At 36.8% G+C, this 16,727-nt stretch overlaps 2 protein-coding genes across 4 annotated transcripts; one reads left to right on the top strand and one right to left on the bottom strand.

Moving 5' to 3' along the window:
- The first annotated feature begins 256 nt into the window (after positions 1-256).
- Positions 257-6,185, top strand: LOC113287763 (diacylglycerol kinase 5-like). Of its 2 annotated transcripts, none has more exons than XM_026536599.1 (13): positions 257-469; positions 920-1,133; positions 1,216-1,338; positions 1,433-1,561; positions 1,751-1,836; positions 2,043-2,175; positions 2,677-2,725; positions 3,183-3,265; positions 4,178-4,245; positions 4,947-5,021; positions 5,141-5,228; positions 5,370-5,486; positions 5,597-6,185. In XM_026536599.1, exons 2-13 carry the CDS (start codon positions 933-935, stop codon positions 5,918-5,920), a joined length of 1,476 nt encoding a protein of 491 aa, XP_026392384.1. In that variant the 5' UTR covers positions 257-469; positions 920-932; the 3' UTR covers positions 5,921-6,185. The 2 variants fall into 2 exon arrangements, with proteins under 2 accessions (XP_026392384.1, XP_026392383.1); XM_026536598.1 differs by lacking the exon at positions 257-469 and adding an exon at positions 474-615.
- Positions 6,186-6,265: 80 nt separating this feature from the next.
- Positions 6,266-8,719, bottom strand: LOC113287764 (protein THYLAKOID FORMATION1, chloroplastic-like). Of its 2 annotated transcripts, XR_003330291.1 has the most exons (6): positions 8,359-8,719; positions 7,845-8,115; positions 7,346-7,562; positions 6,883-6,998; positions 6,498-6,647; positions 6,295-6,445 (listed from the first exon to the last, which is right to left on the bottom strand). XR_003330291.1 is itself a non-coding variant. In XM_026536600.1 (5 exons), exons 1-5 carry the CDS (start codon positions 8,546-8,548, stop codon positions 6,563-6,565), a joined length of 879 nt encoding a protein of 292 aa, XP_026392385.1. In that variant the 5' UTR covers positions 8,549-8,719; the 3' UTR covers positions 6,266-6,562. The 2 variants fall into 2 exon arrangements, 1 of the variants encoding a protein (XP_026392385.1); XM_026536600.1 differs by having other exon boundaries at positions 6,266-6,647.
- Positions 8,720-16,727: the final 8,008 nt, after the last annotated feature.

Below are 16,727 nucleotides of genomic sequence, written 5' to 3'. Positions count from 1 at the left end.
AACCTCTGTGGCTGCTCCAATCCCATTCCATCCGTTCGTTTGTTTCTTTTTCTTTAGATGGATAGCTATTACTGGACCATTTGAGATACGGTGGCTGGCTCATAGATGAGATAATGAATGAATGTCGATATTTGTCACATGCACACAAGTAATCAGAATGTTTTCTTTTTTCACCGTTTCCTATTTTACCCTTCATATTAAAACGTGCCTGAACAAGATTCCATATAATATTGTACCCAAAAGTGTCGTTACTTTTTGCATAATGTTCCCCTTTTTTCTATGATTTCCATCTGTTTTCCCTCCTCCCCACCACCTTCTAAAAATTAATTCTCAAGGAAATCCAAAGTTACAAAGTACGCGTTTATTTCCATTTATACATCCAGATCGGAAAACAGAATCCTGCAATTTAAAGAAACAACCAAATTCGATTCAATTTAGGAACCTTCAAGAATTCTGTGAGAATACATCGGTAATAATTCCAAGCTCTTGTATATATATATTTCTTGTTAGAAATATCTTCGAATAATTCTAAACTTCTATATATTGATTTCTTGATCACGAGTTTTTCCGGAGATATACTGTTCATCATATAATAATGACAGGGCGTTTTACATGGTAAATATTGATATTTTCTTGTTGATTGTGTTTACAATGAGGAATATGATCAGAATGCTGTTCCAACTACCTAAACTATTTCGGTGAAATTTTAGGTTTCTTTTGTTGCATGATTGAAATCATATCTGAAGCATTAATTCTTCATAATTGTTACTTGAACATGTTTGATAAGAGTTCCTCAATTTAGTTGTAGATTGTTCACAGTGAAATTTTGGTCAACTGCACAATTTCTTTCAAATCAAATTATTAAGAAGTATTTGGTGACATGTTTTAAGGTTAAATGTGTGTTTTGATTCATCTGCAGTTTGGGATTACAAATGGATGACGCTGGGTCTGAATCTCATCATTCGGAGAAGGAGTTCTTCATCCCTAATTACATACTTCTATCGGATGCCGCGGTTGAGTGTACTTCTTTTGTTCCAGAATGCCCTGTTCTCGTGTTCATTAACTCCAAAAGTGGTGGTCAACTTGGTGGGAATCTTTTGATAACATATCGTGGTCTACTCAATAAAAATCAGGTATGTTTTGCAATTTTTGTTGAAGAAATCCTTGATGGTTTGCCGCTCCAACTATAAATTGCGCACTTGTATTATTTTTCAGGTATTTGATTTGGGGAAAGAGGCTCCTGATAAAGTGCTAAGCAGGATTTACATCAATCTAGAGAGGCTTAAGCTCAGTGGAGACGAATTTGCTACTGAAATTCAGAAGAGATTGCGGATAATAGTGAGTCTTGTTTGAAACTGTTACATCTGGATGATGGTTATTCTTGCAAACAACTGATCTGTAACTGTATTTGGTAATATTTGTTACTGATTAGGTTGCAGGTGGGGATGGCACAGCGAGTTGGCTTCTTGGAGTAATTTCTGATCTCAAATTATCTCATCCACCTCCAGTTGCTACTGTACCCTTAGGAACAGGAAACAATCTCCCATTTTCATTCGGCTGGGTAAGAAACAACCTTTGTTTGTTAAGTGATCTTTATATGTATTATGAGGTTTTTGGTACGAAGAGTGAAAGTTCCGAATTGTAAACGCACAAAATCAACAAATAGAAGTTGTAACTAGATACTGAAGTTGATTGAAGTCCAGAAAAACTTAACGTACTCAATCTTCGTTTCTTTTGGGCTATTTTTCAGGGGAAGAAGAATCCAGGTACAGACCCCCAATCTGTGAGGTTGTTCATGAATAAAGTCAAAAAAGCAAAAGAGATGAAAATAGACAGGTACTCTATTTATTTTTATTTCATTTATATAGTTTACATTTTTGTTATCATTGTTTCACACTATATTCATTTACGTGCACAGCTACACTTAAGTTTGGCAAGGTTTTCTTAGTTGTAATTGAAATGGAAAGCTTCAGCTTATAATCATTTACCTTTTTTAGATAGAGGTTTCCTCTTTAATACTGATTTATTTCTTTTATTTCCAGTTGGCATATTATCATGAGGATGAGAGTCCCCGAAGAAGGAGCCTGTGATCCAATTGCACCAGTTCCGGAGTTGGATTTACCTCATTCTATGCACGCATTTCACCGTGTCTCCCGAACAGACTCTCTAAACAAGGTGATTCATTAGTTATGCAATAACCTTTTTTGGAATTCCTGATATCTATCTTCGATATCTTGAATCTTATGATCTGCCTCTATTCTGAACATTTTTTGCTGTGAACACCAAGTCATCAAATTTTCTCATGATTTCTTTTATAATTTGGAATGCATTTGATTTCTTTTATTATTTGGAATCCCTAAACTGATTTTACTTTGTTTGGTTCTGCTAATTTTGTTGCAAATAGGTGTGTTCGGTGCACGACAGCCAAAAATAATGAATTACAAGCAACCAGGAGTGAAAAAGCCTATTTTCACTTCTGAAAGGCTTAATCCACAGACACAGCCATAACATGTTACCAGAACTATGGAAGAAAAAAAGATTAATTAGAGTTATCCATCTAACTGGAATAACAAATCACTATTCCTCAATCCTGGACTTAAATTTCCATATTTGCATGTCTTGCATCAATCGACTTTGATTGTACTTAACACTGGATTTTATGTTTATTTTTTTCAGGAAGGTTGTCATACATTTCGTGGGGGATTTTGGAACTACTTTAGCATGGGTAGGAAATTTCTTCCATCAAATATCTAAATATGCTTTTCTTCGAGGTTATTTGTTACCTTAAAGTGATTTTCTATATAGGAGAACCATTGCAGTTAACAGAAGAGTTTCCCATAACGGGAGGTTTTTTTATAAACGGAAGCGTAATTTTTATGGTTGGCATGATTTATCAAAGAATGAAAAAGGAAAACCAACCAATAGTAAAGCAGACCAGAGGGGAATATTAACCTAGCCCTCAAGAAGTGAAAAACAAATTCAAAATCTTTTCTGGAAGTCCCTGCCAATTTTCAGACTTCTAGAATATAAAAACCCTTAGCTAGTTCTACAATGAAAACCATATCGGGTCCATAAATTAACTATAAGACATCCTGACTAGCTTATATGTTTGCCTCATTAGTTTTCTCCTATAAGACATCAAATCAGTTAAAATCACGTGTATGGATTTTGTTTATACGCAGGGATGGATGCTCAAGTATCATATGCATTTCATACAGAGCGGAAATTGCATCCAGAAAAATTCAAGAACCAGTTAGTGAACCAGGTACAACTGTTTCCCTTCCTGTCAGATCATAAGTTCTTTTTAATGGTCTCAACTTTTTATGCTAATTTAATAATTCATTAGAATGGGATATTGTGATATTTTTAGTTATTTAAGCTACTGGTAACTTATTTATTTAGGTCCCGTTTTTCAAGTTTTCTTTTTTTTTAAACTAGATGGTTTCCAGGTTAATCTCTATCATTGCTGTTTTTATGCTGTAAAATGTAGAAAACCTTTAAATGGATGCATGGAGTCTCTCTACGAACACTTTTTTCGAAGCTTGATAGTTTGCACTGTTGATGTCATATGCCCAAGCCAAGCATGCATATATTTGGAGCGTGCTTTATAGGAAAATAAAAAGAAAAAAAGGGGGTCTCACCCCAAATTTAAAAATTTCAATTGACAACAGACAAAGTTCAACCAACGCGCAGAAAATAGAACTGCCCAACTTTGGAAAAGTCAACTTTAGTAATTAACATTCTAATGCCCCGCTGACCTAAATATCGAGTGCCTCGAGTTGGTCATGTCTGGATTAGGATTTGAATGATTTGTAGTACATATTAAGTCTAAATACTCTACCAATTATCCCTTCCATCCCATATAAAGTTGACTAGATTACTGTTTGACCTGCGTGCTGCGTATAATCATTTTAATACCCTATGCTGTAGGGTACGTACTCCTTTCCTTTTAGTGTAATATCAGCGGTTTAAATATAGTTTCCTCTATCTTGCCCAACCTTTTCGTAAACATGTTCAGCACACCATGTGATCTTGTTGGAAATACTGGGTCATCTATCAGTGTACAGGAAAAGTTACACTCTTAAATTCATGTTCAGCACACCATGTGATCGTGTTGGAAACACTGGGTCATGTATCAGTGTATAGGAAAAGTTACACTCTTAAATTTTGTCTTCAGGGTACTTACGCAAAGCTTGTTAGTACGCAAGGTTGGTTTCTGGCTTCTCTTATGCATCCTTCTTCCCGGTAAGTCTTTATCCTTACCACTAACTGTTTTCGTGAGCTCCATATTATGTTGTCATTTCTATTGTAGATATTCAGAAAATAACAGCTTATTTTAAGCTACATATATTGTGTAATTATAGAATTGATTGCTCACAACGCATCTGATATCTGCAAGCAAATTTGAGTAGTTGCATTCTTAATGCTGTAGTAAACATTACACAGTCACACAGAGAAAAAAAGGTTTCCAGTTCAAGAAAGGACTCTAGGAGGCTTTAAAGGAGTTGAAAAACAAATGTTATTATGATTGTTATTATGATTATATTTGAAATCTTAAATACTTTCATATTGGTACGACTTTCCCGCGTATAAAAAAACAATATATTCCAGCTACCAAATTCGTGAATCAGCGAATTTTGTTTCATTTCCTATGCTTGTCCATTAACTTATTGAGAGATAAATCTCCTTTCCTTACCAAACTTAGATGGTGTTGTTGCATTGTTGCATTTATCCATTTGCTGCTGCCATCATGGGGGAAGTATGGTAGAGTTCAGCAAGACCTTAGCTTGACTAATGAGATCTAGGGCAGAAGCTCATGTAAACTGTATTTTCGATTCATATACTTATTGAAACTAATGATTTTCGTATTGGGATTCCTTATATATATCAAGAACATAACCTACATTTGTGTTACTTTTCACTTAAGTGGTTTAGTTTTTATTCAGGAACATCGCGCAGCTCGCAAAGGTTAAGGTCATGAAAAGGCCAGGTCATTGGGAAGATCTCGAAGTACCTAGCAGGTAAAGTCACTGCATCAGTTTTGTTTACTCTGTGGAGCTTGTTTGCATATTATCTCCTTTGATCGTTGTTGCTGCTTTTTCATTCTTACCGACTTTTTCTGTCCTCATCATAAATGCAGTATCAGGTCAATAATCTGTCTCAACTTGCCTAGCTTTTCTGGTGGTCTAAATCCTTGGGGTACACCAAATCAGAAGAAATCACGAGATGTGAGTTTTATCTGACGCATTAATCTTCCACATGTTTTCGAGGAAGAGAATTGATGTCATCTGAATTATTGATGTATGGTTTCAACTTCTTTTTGCTAAAGAAATGCCTGACAAACTTCTTTTCATTTGCTTGATCTGCAGAGAGATTTGACTGCACCCTATGTGGATGATGGTCTTATTGAGGTTGTGGGTTTCAGAGATGCTTGGCATGGGCTTGTATTGCTGGCTCCAAAAGGACATGGGACTCGTCTCGCTCAGGTTGAAAAAACTTCTTAAATATTTTGTATTCTCATTACTGGCTTTCCTATCAATGGAGTTGATGGGAACAAATTATCATAGAGAACCTGCTAAGAATTTTCTTGATGTAGGCACACCGAATCCGATTCGAGTTTCACAAAGGTGCAGCTGACAGCACTTACATGAGAATTGATGGGGAACCATGGAAACAGCCCCTCCCGGTCGATGATGACACTGTCGTGGTTGAAATCTCTCACCTAGGTCAAGTAAACATGCTTGCAGCCCCAGGTTGCATATCTAAAAGTGTCTATGATCCATCTTCTCCTAGTCATCGTCAACAAGATGATGATAGCTCTGGTGAACTAGACGAGGAAGAATCAGAAGAAAGGAGGAAGTTTGGGGCAGCAGATACATTTAAACTCCCTGCAGACGTTGACATTAGTCAGCTGAGTTAATCTGGTGCACTGAATGCCTTTTCTAACAGCTTTATTGCTTGTTCATCCTTCATATTTTGTTGTGGTTGAATGCCCTTTCTAACAGCTTTGTTGCTTGTTCATCCTTCATATTTTGTTGTGGTTCTCATTCTTACCGGTACCTGTTAGGATGTAAATATGGTGGTGATTGTCCAGGGCAACACATTGTAGTTCTTTTGGGATATGGATTATTTTGGAAATCTATAATTTCAATTCCAATTATCAGAACTACATATTCAATTGCACAGCTATAGAGATATGGGTGGAAAACCCCTTCTTTCTTCCTTTCAAGATTCGACTTGTTTGCTAACTCAAGACTCTTGTGCAGGAGGAAATATGCATTATTGAATTTCAGGTGCAACAATATGTAAAACTCAGTACTGAAATTTGGCTCATTATGGATTGTTTTTGTATACATATATGCATCTTCCATATACAAACATCCCTAGATACATTTGAAGCAAATAAGCATTAGTTGACTGAAAAATAACCCGGGACCTTGTTCGGTCCACTTTGCGTGAGAAAATGTATCCGAAGTTGTTGGGTCCGATTGCAAGAAAAAATGTGAGTCAATGTTGAACGTTCTTGGACAGTCATGCACGAGAGGTTGCTAACTTTACAGGCCTACAGATGAAAATCTCCTAAGCATTTGGAAATAGCCTCACTAGCTTTCTGAGGTTCTGACCTTTCTTCTCTTTTCTTCTTTTCTCTGAACACCATAAACAAAACATGTAAGAGCCTAATATTCTGTTAATAATGGGTGATTTTACCGATCCATTTCAGACTAGGGTAAAATCAATTTGATATTTGCTACATGTAAAAACTGGCCTGTGGTCTTCATAAAAGATGAATGACAGTAGGACTATAACTATCAGTCAAAAACACTAAAATATCTTAGAAAATAAAAATGAAGAGATTAAGTTCGAGCGGAAATGATCGTGTACCTTGCGACAAACTCCTTCAACAGTTCCTTCGATTGAACCAACTTGGAAAGCAGGTTACGGTATACATCAAGGTCTCTATCCACACTTCTCTTGTCTATGTTCAAGGCAGCACAAAGCTATGGATAACAAACAACAAAAGGATGTAAAATCAGTATTAGCAAATTCCAAACCATGAATCCCAAATTTGAGAACTTCCAACAATTAAAAATATATTTATGGGACATGAGACCAGTATGATGCATTTCGTTTGGGCGAGTATAAATTTATCACCAATCCAGTACAGATAGTTATACTTAGCTGAAAAGGAACTGATTTCCCTCAGCGGGAAAGAAATAGTATCAAGGCAGTGCAAGCTTCTTCTCAAAGAAAAAAATACGCATAAAGCTTGCAGGAACCAGAAATAATTTCAAAGTACAAATAACGGGGAGTAAAGAAGAAGAGAGTATAAGGCAAGAGCACGAACCTTTTCTAAGACAGCAGGCTCTGTTGCATTTGATAACTCAAGAATACGAAATAACCCAACCGCAAAGAAACGGCTATAGCTAAAATTTCCTTTACTCGCAGCCCGTTCTGAAATGTCTTTCAAGAGTCCCTCAACTTCCCCCTCTTTAGACGAAAACTCAGTCAAAGAACTTGCATTCTGAGTACGGGCCCATTCTTCCAACTTTTGTGCATCCTTTCTGTGGAGAATGCAACAAGCAAGCTCAAGGTACATTATCTTCTAGAACACGTATAATCAAAAGAATTTACAAATTTTCACCTGAAGAATTTTTTCTAGAGGTTTCTCTGAACCATAGGATACTTGTGACAGAAGTCACATGACATTCTTTAAGTTTGAGATCATGCTCATATAGGAAATGCAATCTAAGTTCTTATGAAAAATATTGTACTGTAACTTGGTACTCAGTGCAACTCGGGGTCAAAATTAAACCAAGAAAAAAAAAAAGTATTACTAGCCAGACCTGTATACTTCAGGATCTTCCTTTAGAGCTTCAATGTAAGCTTTGAAAATTGTTTCTCGCTCCTCATCACTTTGATAACCGTCCATGAGTCTATCGTACACAGTGACAAATCCAAGAGCAAATACAGGATCATATCGATATGACTTCTTATATCTTGTCAGATGCTGTTGAACAATCAGTTCCTGCAACACAGTGCTGTATATACTAGGAATTGGTCGCTTGTACGCCTTAAGGAAATTCAATTTTGTTTCAGCTACAGTCGGCGGAATGTCTTAATCAACAAATTCAAATTCAATTAGTACAAATTGGCTAACAGTTTACAATTATGTCTTAATTTCATTCAGATAAATATACTTCGTATAATTGTAGACTATGTAAATACAGTTTAAGTTCAGAATCAATGGCAAGATCGTACATAGTACTATAATCTGATTCTATTGAGTTCCCTGTACAAGTTTTACCAAGTAATCAGATACACTACTGAACTTGAATTGAAGTAACGTAGTAAATTTACCTGTTCCGGAAGTCATACACTGAATACCCATCCGGGAGCTTGAAGAATTTGTGGTTCTGATATGGATTGAGCTGGGTTGAAATCGAAATCCATCGGAATTGGAATTAAAAGCTTGATTAAATGAAAATGAATTTCTCTTCTTGGAAGCTTGTACTAATGAAGTGAAAGATAAGGAAGAAATCGACGCCATTGAAGATATTACACGAAGTTCTTGAAAGGGCAGAAGTCGAAAAGAGATGCGTTTAGGGTTTTTTCAGAAATCTAAGGATTGCATTTTCATTGGAGGAAGAGAGGAAAAAAAAGAAAAGAAAAATGACCGCTGGAACAGAATGGAGCACACAATCTCAAACGATTTATGGGCTTATCCGGTTTTACGAAAATAATCGTGATCTTTAAATTTGACCACTAAACCACTAACACGCGTCACTGCTAGAACCTCTTTGTTTTACGTTTTCGTTCAGGGATGGCTCTTGTGGACAAGTATAACCTGCCTAGTGAGTGATGTGCAATACTATTAGGGGAAAAATATCCGTCGGTACTTTTTAGGTGGCCCATGTAAGTTTAGTCTTTTGGTCAAACGGTTTTACTGTTTGGTCCATAATTATCTAAAAATATCAAATGAACAAAAGTACCCTTCTGTGTTAATTTCTACTTATTTTTTTTGTAGCAGTTCATTCGTCAAAATGAACTCCTGTTAATTTCTACTTATTTTTTCAGAACCTATATAAACCGGAGTTCATTCCAGAAATGAACTCCATATAAAAACCTAAAAAATACATAGTTCATTCCAGAAATGAACTTCATATAAAAACCTAAAGAAAACTCCATATAAAAACCTAAAAGAACGGAGTTCATTCCAGAAATGAACTCCATATAAAAACCTAAAAATACATAGTTCATTCCAGAAATGAACTCCATATAAAAACCTAAAAAAACCAGAGTTCATTCCAGAAATGAACTCCATATAAAAACCTACAAGAACCAGAGTTCATTCCAGAAATGAACTCCATATAAAAACCTTAAAAAACAGAGTTCATTCCAGAAATGAACTCCATATAAAAACCTAACTTCATCTTCGTCTTCATCATTCTTCAACACCAGCAGGAAAATATCAAAAAATCAAAAATCGGCACTAATAAAACAGACGGAAAAACATATATATCAGTCATCTTCATTTTCTTCATCATCAACAACACTCATCTTCATCGTTTACATCATCAGTAGAGAAGAAAAAAAATCCTAAAACTCATCTTCTTCAACAACAACAGCAGATGAGTTCGTTTATATAAATCGTTTTCATCATATACAACCGCAGCAGCAACAAATAAACATGACTTTCACCTTCGAATCACCATTGTTACAGCTGCAGAAAGAAAAGGAAAGAAAAGAAAGTGGAGACGCCGTTGTTAGCTTCTAGCAGGAAGAAAAAAACAAGAAAAAGAAAGAGAAATTCTAGATCTGAAAATATAGGAGAGAGAAAGTAAATCTGAAAATGATTTATTCTCTCTTACTTTTTGACTATATATATGGTCATTATCCAAAAGGGTATTTTTGCCACTACAAGATGACATTTACATCATCCATGACATCACCCTAAGACCAAACTATAATTTTTAGGACCAAACTATAATTTATATTACCAAATAGGACCAAATAGACAATTGACTAGGTCAATTGGAATAGACTCTCTCTAATATATTATTTGTATGACCAATTGGTATTTCCTGCTACTATTAGTCATGGAAATTCCTATGGCAATCAACAAATCCATTTTTTTGTTGAGCCATGTGGATGAACAAACTGTGTTTTCCACTATGGTAAAGGACTGTGCGTTAGATAACTAACCGCGCGACCGTGATAGAAACTCAAGCGATCATAGGTAAATCGATGGCGCTCATTGAACATTCGCTGGCGTTTGTAAAAGAAACGCTGACGCTTTAACCAAGGTCGCCAACGACTACTTTTCAACGGTCACCGGAACGCCTAGTTTTTTCCTCCATAAATACGGCTCGAGTTTGATCTTACAAATTTACAACAATATTTCATCCGATTAATCTTTTCTTTCAATTGCTTTCAATTTTCAACCATGAATTCTGATTTTGATTCTTTTGAGGAACATATGGAGATGGATGAAATGTTGTATGAAGAAAATGAAGAAATGTATATGGAGTTTTTGCGTCAAATGGATGAAGATGCAGATCAAGATAGAAGAAGGCGAAATTTTATGTTGCAATTACAATCCGGGATTATACCAATCTAGAGCCATATGAAATTGCGACTAGAAGATGTACGTGGAGAGATCGACATTTTCACCACGAAAAGATGATGCATGATTATTTTAATCATGATTGTGTCTATTCCGATGAGGATTTTCAGCGACGATTCCGCATGGGCCGCAATTTGACGCAAAGGATTATTGCCGAGCTTTGTCATGTACAACCTTTATTTAATTATCAGTATGATGCACGACATGTACGAGGCTTTAGTCCCGATAAAAAGGTCACTGCTTGCCCTCGTATACTATATTGCGGGGTACCAGCGGATTCCACGGATGATTACATCCGTATTGGGAAAACAACTGCCTTTAGGTATCTCAAATTGTTTTGCGAAACAATAGTCGAGCATTTTGGTCCAACCTTTTTAAGAAAGCCTACTCAGGAAGATGTTCAAAGAATAACTGCAGAAAACACCGCGAGGGGTTTTCTAGGAATGCTAGGTAGTCTAGACTGCATGCACTGGACGTGGCATGCGTGTCCGGTTGAATGGGTAGGCCAAAATAAAGGTCATTATCCAAAACCAACTGTAATTTTAGAAGCTTCGGCCAGCTATGATTGTTGGTTTTGGCATGCCTTTTTTGTTCTCCCGGGTTCAAATAACGATCTCAATGTTTTGTATAAGTCACCATTGTTTGAAGATCTTAAGAATGGGGTCGCGTCGCAGTGTAATTTTACCATCAACGATCATCACTACACTCAGGGTTATTATCTAGCATACGGAATCTATCCATAATGGTCAACTATGGTTCAAGCTTATAAACAGGTAGGTTTCGGACCAACGTCTTCGAAGGATACGAAGTACTCTAACACTCAACAAATGAAATGCATAAAGGATGTTGAACGCGCTTTTGGCATTCTGAAAAGGAAGTTTTCCATCATAGCTGGGCCGACACGCTTTTTTGATATTCAATAAATGAACAAAATTATGCTGACTTGTATCATTTTGCATAACATGGTCATTGAAGAAACAAGGCGTGACCCAACCTGGACTAGTTTTCCAGATGAAGATTTGAGGAAGAATCTTGTGGTAGAGCATGGGCGTCCGGCAAGAGAATATAGACTTGCCACTGACAGACTCCAAAATCGGGGAATCTATGGACGATTAAGACAAGATTTAACCAAGCACCTTTGGGTTTGAAAGGAGCAACAAACAATGCGCGGGGGCGAGGCAGAGAGAGAGGGAGATAGATGTTATTTTCAATCTAGTGTTGTTGTTTATTTTAATTAATATGTTTTTAAATTTAAAGTTGTTTGTTAAAATTGAGGCAATTATATTAAAAGTAATTTTATATAAACTTTAAATATACGAGTACAATTAAATTAAACTAAACTAAACTGAATTAAATGTTAGCAAGACTGTATTCATTTTCGTTTTCTTCTGAGGAATCATCTTCATCTTCTTCCAAATTCACATATTGTCCAGTTTGTTAAGAGGGACTTGGTAGGCCTGGACTTGTTGTTCGGCCGCATCCATTTGCTTAGTCCATGCAGCATATTGTCGTTCATTCATTTTGCCAACGTCCAAAGAGAGTAACTTGTTTAGCTTACAATCCTTGTAGTATTGTTCTCGCGAAAGACGACTTTTTTGTTGATTATTTAAAGCAATGACACGGTCCCTGACTCTATCTGCCTCTATCTGCATCTCGAATTCCTTGTGATCAGCATAATTGAACTCGCTTGAACCTCCTTATACCGCTTGTTGGGCTGCGTCTCTCGCTGCTTTAACAACTTTATGACCCCCTCCTCTTCTTCTCTTGACGTTGGTGTTAACGTCTAGATTAGTGTTCTGTGGTTCCTGCCTACTTGGAGTTCCATCAGGTAAGGAAGCAGGCCCCCCATTCTGAAAATCCTATGAGATTGGACCATATCGTGATCTTGCAGGCACTTGATGACCTTCCAGCAAGTATGGATTAAACTTGTTAAGCACCCTCAAAATGGTGAAAAAAATTTCATGTTGGAAGATGGAACCTTTGTGGGATCTTTGCCACTCTTACCGACATCTTCGTTCCACATCCGGTTTTCCTTCACCACTTTTTTTGGTATTCCACATTTGAGTGATCAAAGCTACATATTCACTAGCAGCTCCTGAAATTGTGCAAAAACTATGAGACAACCCATCGCCATCACGTCTATTGGGGTTACCTGTTTCTTCACAAAATTTTTGAAAAATCTTATCATAAAAAGTTTTTTTTTCTTGATAAATACCATTGATTTCATCTAATGCATATAATACATAATTTCTGCAAAGTGACTTATCTTCATCCATCGTATACTTGACACCACGGATTCTTGTGTTTCTTCTTGTGATTGTTGTTGTGTTTGTTGTTGTGATTGTTGTGTTGTTTGTTGTTGTGATTGTTGTTGTGTTTGTTGTGGTGTTTGTTGGTGTGATCGTTGTTGTGATCGTTGTTGTGAGGATGCTTTATTTGTTAGAAATGAAATGTGGAGAGATGAGGTTTTTTTCTAGTAGATTGAGTTGATATGAATAGTTTTGTTTGAAGAAAAAAAAAAAGAAAAATTAGAGATGATATGAAATTGTGTAATTTTGAGGTAGTGATGAAGAAGGTGTGAGTTTGAGTCTGGATATGAACTGAATTTATAGAGAAATAAAAAACAGTATCAGCCGTTGGATTGAAGGAGCCGTTGGCACTATCAGGATGAACACTGGCGTTGCAACTTTCTCCACGCGCTGGTAAGAAAAGCGCCATCACTATTGTCTAAAACGCCAGCGTTTGAAGCAACCTCGCTCGTCCTGTCATCAATCGCTCACTACATCCTCCAACTCAATGAACAAACCAACAAATTTGTTGGTTTGAACATCCATTTTTCATGTTTGTTGAGTCCATAGTGGGAGCAAAATGAACAAACTTGATAGTTTTTTCATTCCATAGGAACTTCTCTCAGTTTCCTAGCAAATGAAGCTACATTATCCGGCGATGAAGCGACATGAAAGTTAAGACAAGGAAGCCCATCTGACATATACAGCATTATGCTATAGTGTTGTATATCCTTGATCCAAAGTTAGTCTAATTCAAGAAAGGGATTAGGAAAACCATAGAAGTCATACGATGACTTGGGCATTAATCCAAGCATTGGCCAAGGTTTGGATAGTGCATGTGTAGTAATGGTGTTGCGAAACAAGACCTTGTTGCCTATTACTCGGCAAAAAGAATGCAAATGATGCACTTTCCATCGAAGTTGTGCTTAGCAGCAGATTAAGACATGAATGGCATGACTTTACTCATATGATAGCGTCTACGTGAGTTAAGTGTATGGCATAACAACTATAACACAATGATCGCGCTCATTGGCTTGGATCGACGTTTACAAGTTAATTATGCGCATCACACGCATGTCAGAGTATAAAGTTGGCTTTGAACGGTTATAAACTGAGTTTATAGCCTTGTTTGGCAATGGATAACCACCAAGAACAAGTGCGGCATCAATTAGCAATATAGCACATAAGTTAGCAGTTGAAAAGCATTTTGGCGGTTAAGATAACTCCCTATAGACAGATGGTTGTCCATAGGCTATGAAAATGGTTGCGCATAGATTGAATATGTTTTTGGCGCTATAAATAGGACAAAGAGCCTATGTGATTGTAAGTTTTCAAAGAATAAATGCGCTAATATCGCACTAGAGTGAGTTTAAGCTTAATTAACAAGATTGTGAATCCATTGGTTGGACATGATTTTTGTAATCTTCCCTCAAGTTAATAAAAGAGGATTTGGCTTAAAGCTTGTCTATGTGTTCTTGTTGTTCGTAAGTACTCCCCTTTTTATGAAGCATAATCACGTCACAAAACCCTATTTGTAGTATGGGCTACAATCTAAGGTAAAGAGAAATTCAAGTAAGTCTTACGTTACCTACCTGGTATGAGGGTTACTGTATGCCTTTGTGCAAACTTATAAGGATGAAGTACGAGTTCTTGAATAGTTTTCACTGAACCACTGTGTTGACGGGTCATACTCGATCCAAATATTCAAAGGTGCATTTGGGGTAGTGACAATTCGGTATCAGAGAACAAATTGCTCTGTTTTCGTGAAGATTTTCTCTACTTTGCTCAAGTTTTTGATCGATGTAACTTTTAGTTGATGGATCGATTACCAAATTTGAAAGATAGAGTTGGCGAAGAAGTATATCATCTTAATGATGCTAATTATAATGCAACTCTGATGAAGCATTTCCAGGCCTTAGATAATTATGCTGCTAATATGCTTCAACATATTCCAAGCTGCGACTAGAAAGCATATTGATTTGGAAGGCCAAATCAATGTTGTTAAGACCATGTTCACAGATGCATTAAACAGTGAGGAATTGGGTGTTATAAGGAGAACATTGGGTACACTGAGTACGAAAGATACTACTTCTTGTGGCAGTGGTGGTGGGGATTTTACTCAGATAAAACTCCCAGAGCTTAAGGCATTTTCCGGCGCAATGGATGCGAAGGAATTGGAGAACTTCATGTGGGACATGGAGTAGTACTTCAAAGCCTCCAAAACACCAGAAGAATAAAAAGTTACTCTTGTTAGCATGTACTTAGAAGGTAATGCAATTTTGGTGGAGAACTAGAGCTGATGATGACTTTACTGTTGGTCGTCCAGGAATCATGATATGGGCTGCCATGAAAGAGGAATTGAAGGGTCGATTCCTACATAGCTATGCAACTTGGTTATATTGAGAGAGTTCACGTAAGCTCGACATACCGGTATACCATGAGAGTACGTGAAAGATTTTTCATCTCTGATATTAGACATTTGTAATATGTCCAAGAAAGTCAAGTTATTTAACTTTATATCTTGTTTGAAAACGTGGTGATAAATGTCTAAAACACCTAATTTTATATCTAGTATTTATGCTTTCTTTGCTATTATCCTTGTGAATTGCATCTCTTATGTTTAGTTTTGAGTTTTGTAGGTGTTTTGGAGTCATTTGAGTAAAAGAAAGTGGAAGTCATCTTAATCCAAGGTTTCTTCTTAATCATATCGAAGAGAACGGAAAGACGGAACCAACGGCGAAAGATCAAGGTCAATCTGACGCCGTATGAGAAAGTTGCGAGCAAAATCAGATATTAAGCTTGTCAGTTCTCCAAAACTGACAATACAATGAGAATGAAGCAGGAATTTGTACTGTCAGTCTTCTAAGAATGACTGTTTGGAAGCTATTAGGGTGACCCTTAACTGAAGCATGGGTGCCATCAACACCTCCCAAAGTATATCCTTATGTCTAAACATGGGTCGGACTGAAGAAGAACACATTTTCTGCTTTTCATTTCTTCGTTCTGCAGCCGCTGGAGACGTTCATGGAGGTGATTTTGATGAGGAATTTGGATGGAAAATACGGAGCTGAATTAGCAACAGAAAAAAATAGATGGGTTCTTGAGCTCATTGTTGCAGTCGGTGGTGAAGAATAAGCTGATGTTGTTCGAATCTAAAAGGGGATATGAGGCTGTTATAATTGAGATATTAGTGTTTACTTGAATCAAGAACACAGGGAAGAAGAGAAGATCTCACCGTCATTTTAATGGGTTGATGAAATGTTCACAGTTCATGAAGAGAGAAATTAAAGAAGAAATTGAAGGTTAATGAAGAAGTTTGGAATTGGGTATTACTTGAATTCAGATTTAAACCCCAGTATTCATGGTATGAGCTCAAGGGTTTGGTTGTACTGAGAAGGAAGAACGGATGATGTAGCTGTTGCTGGAGACTGCTTTTGAGTACTGGTGGAATTCATAGCTGAAATGAGTGTTGTGTTGGCCGAGAAACTGCAGGATTGGGTTGTTGTTGATGTTGTCTTAATGGATTTGGTTGCTGAAATGGATCTGTTAGGGTTTGTTACAAATGAACCTCACAGATATGAAGAGGATGATGCAGTTCTTGAGCTGAGATGTGAAGGCTGTTAGGGTTTAAGTTTCATATGAAGAATTAGGTATTGAACAATAATTCAAGAAGAAGATGGAGCATGACTCAGGTGGTTGAAATTCATGGGTTTGATAGGCTTGGAGAGATGGTGCAGTTTATGGAATCAGAAATAAATTAATGGGTGTGAACCAGCTTCAAGTTTACTGAATTGTGGAGGTGTAGTATGCAGTTG

This window comes from Papaver somniferum, chromosome 6 (assembly GCF_003573695.1).
Source record: "Papaver somniferum cultivar HN1 chromosome 6, ASM357369v1, whole genome shotgun sequence".
Taxonomy (NCBI): domain Eukaryota; kingdom Viridiplantae; phylum Streptophyta; class Magnoliopsida; order Ranunculales; family Papaveraceae; genus Papaver; species Papaver somniferum.
This window is presented reverse-complemented; position numbering and strand designations above follow the sequence as displayed.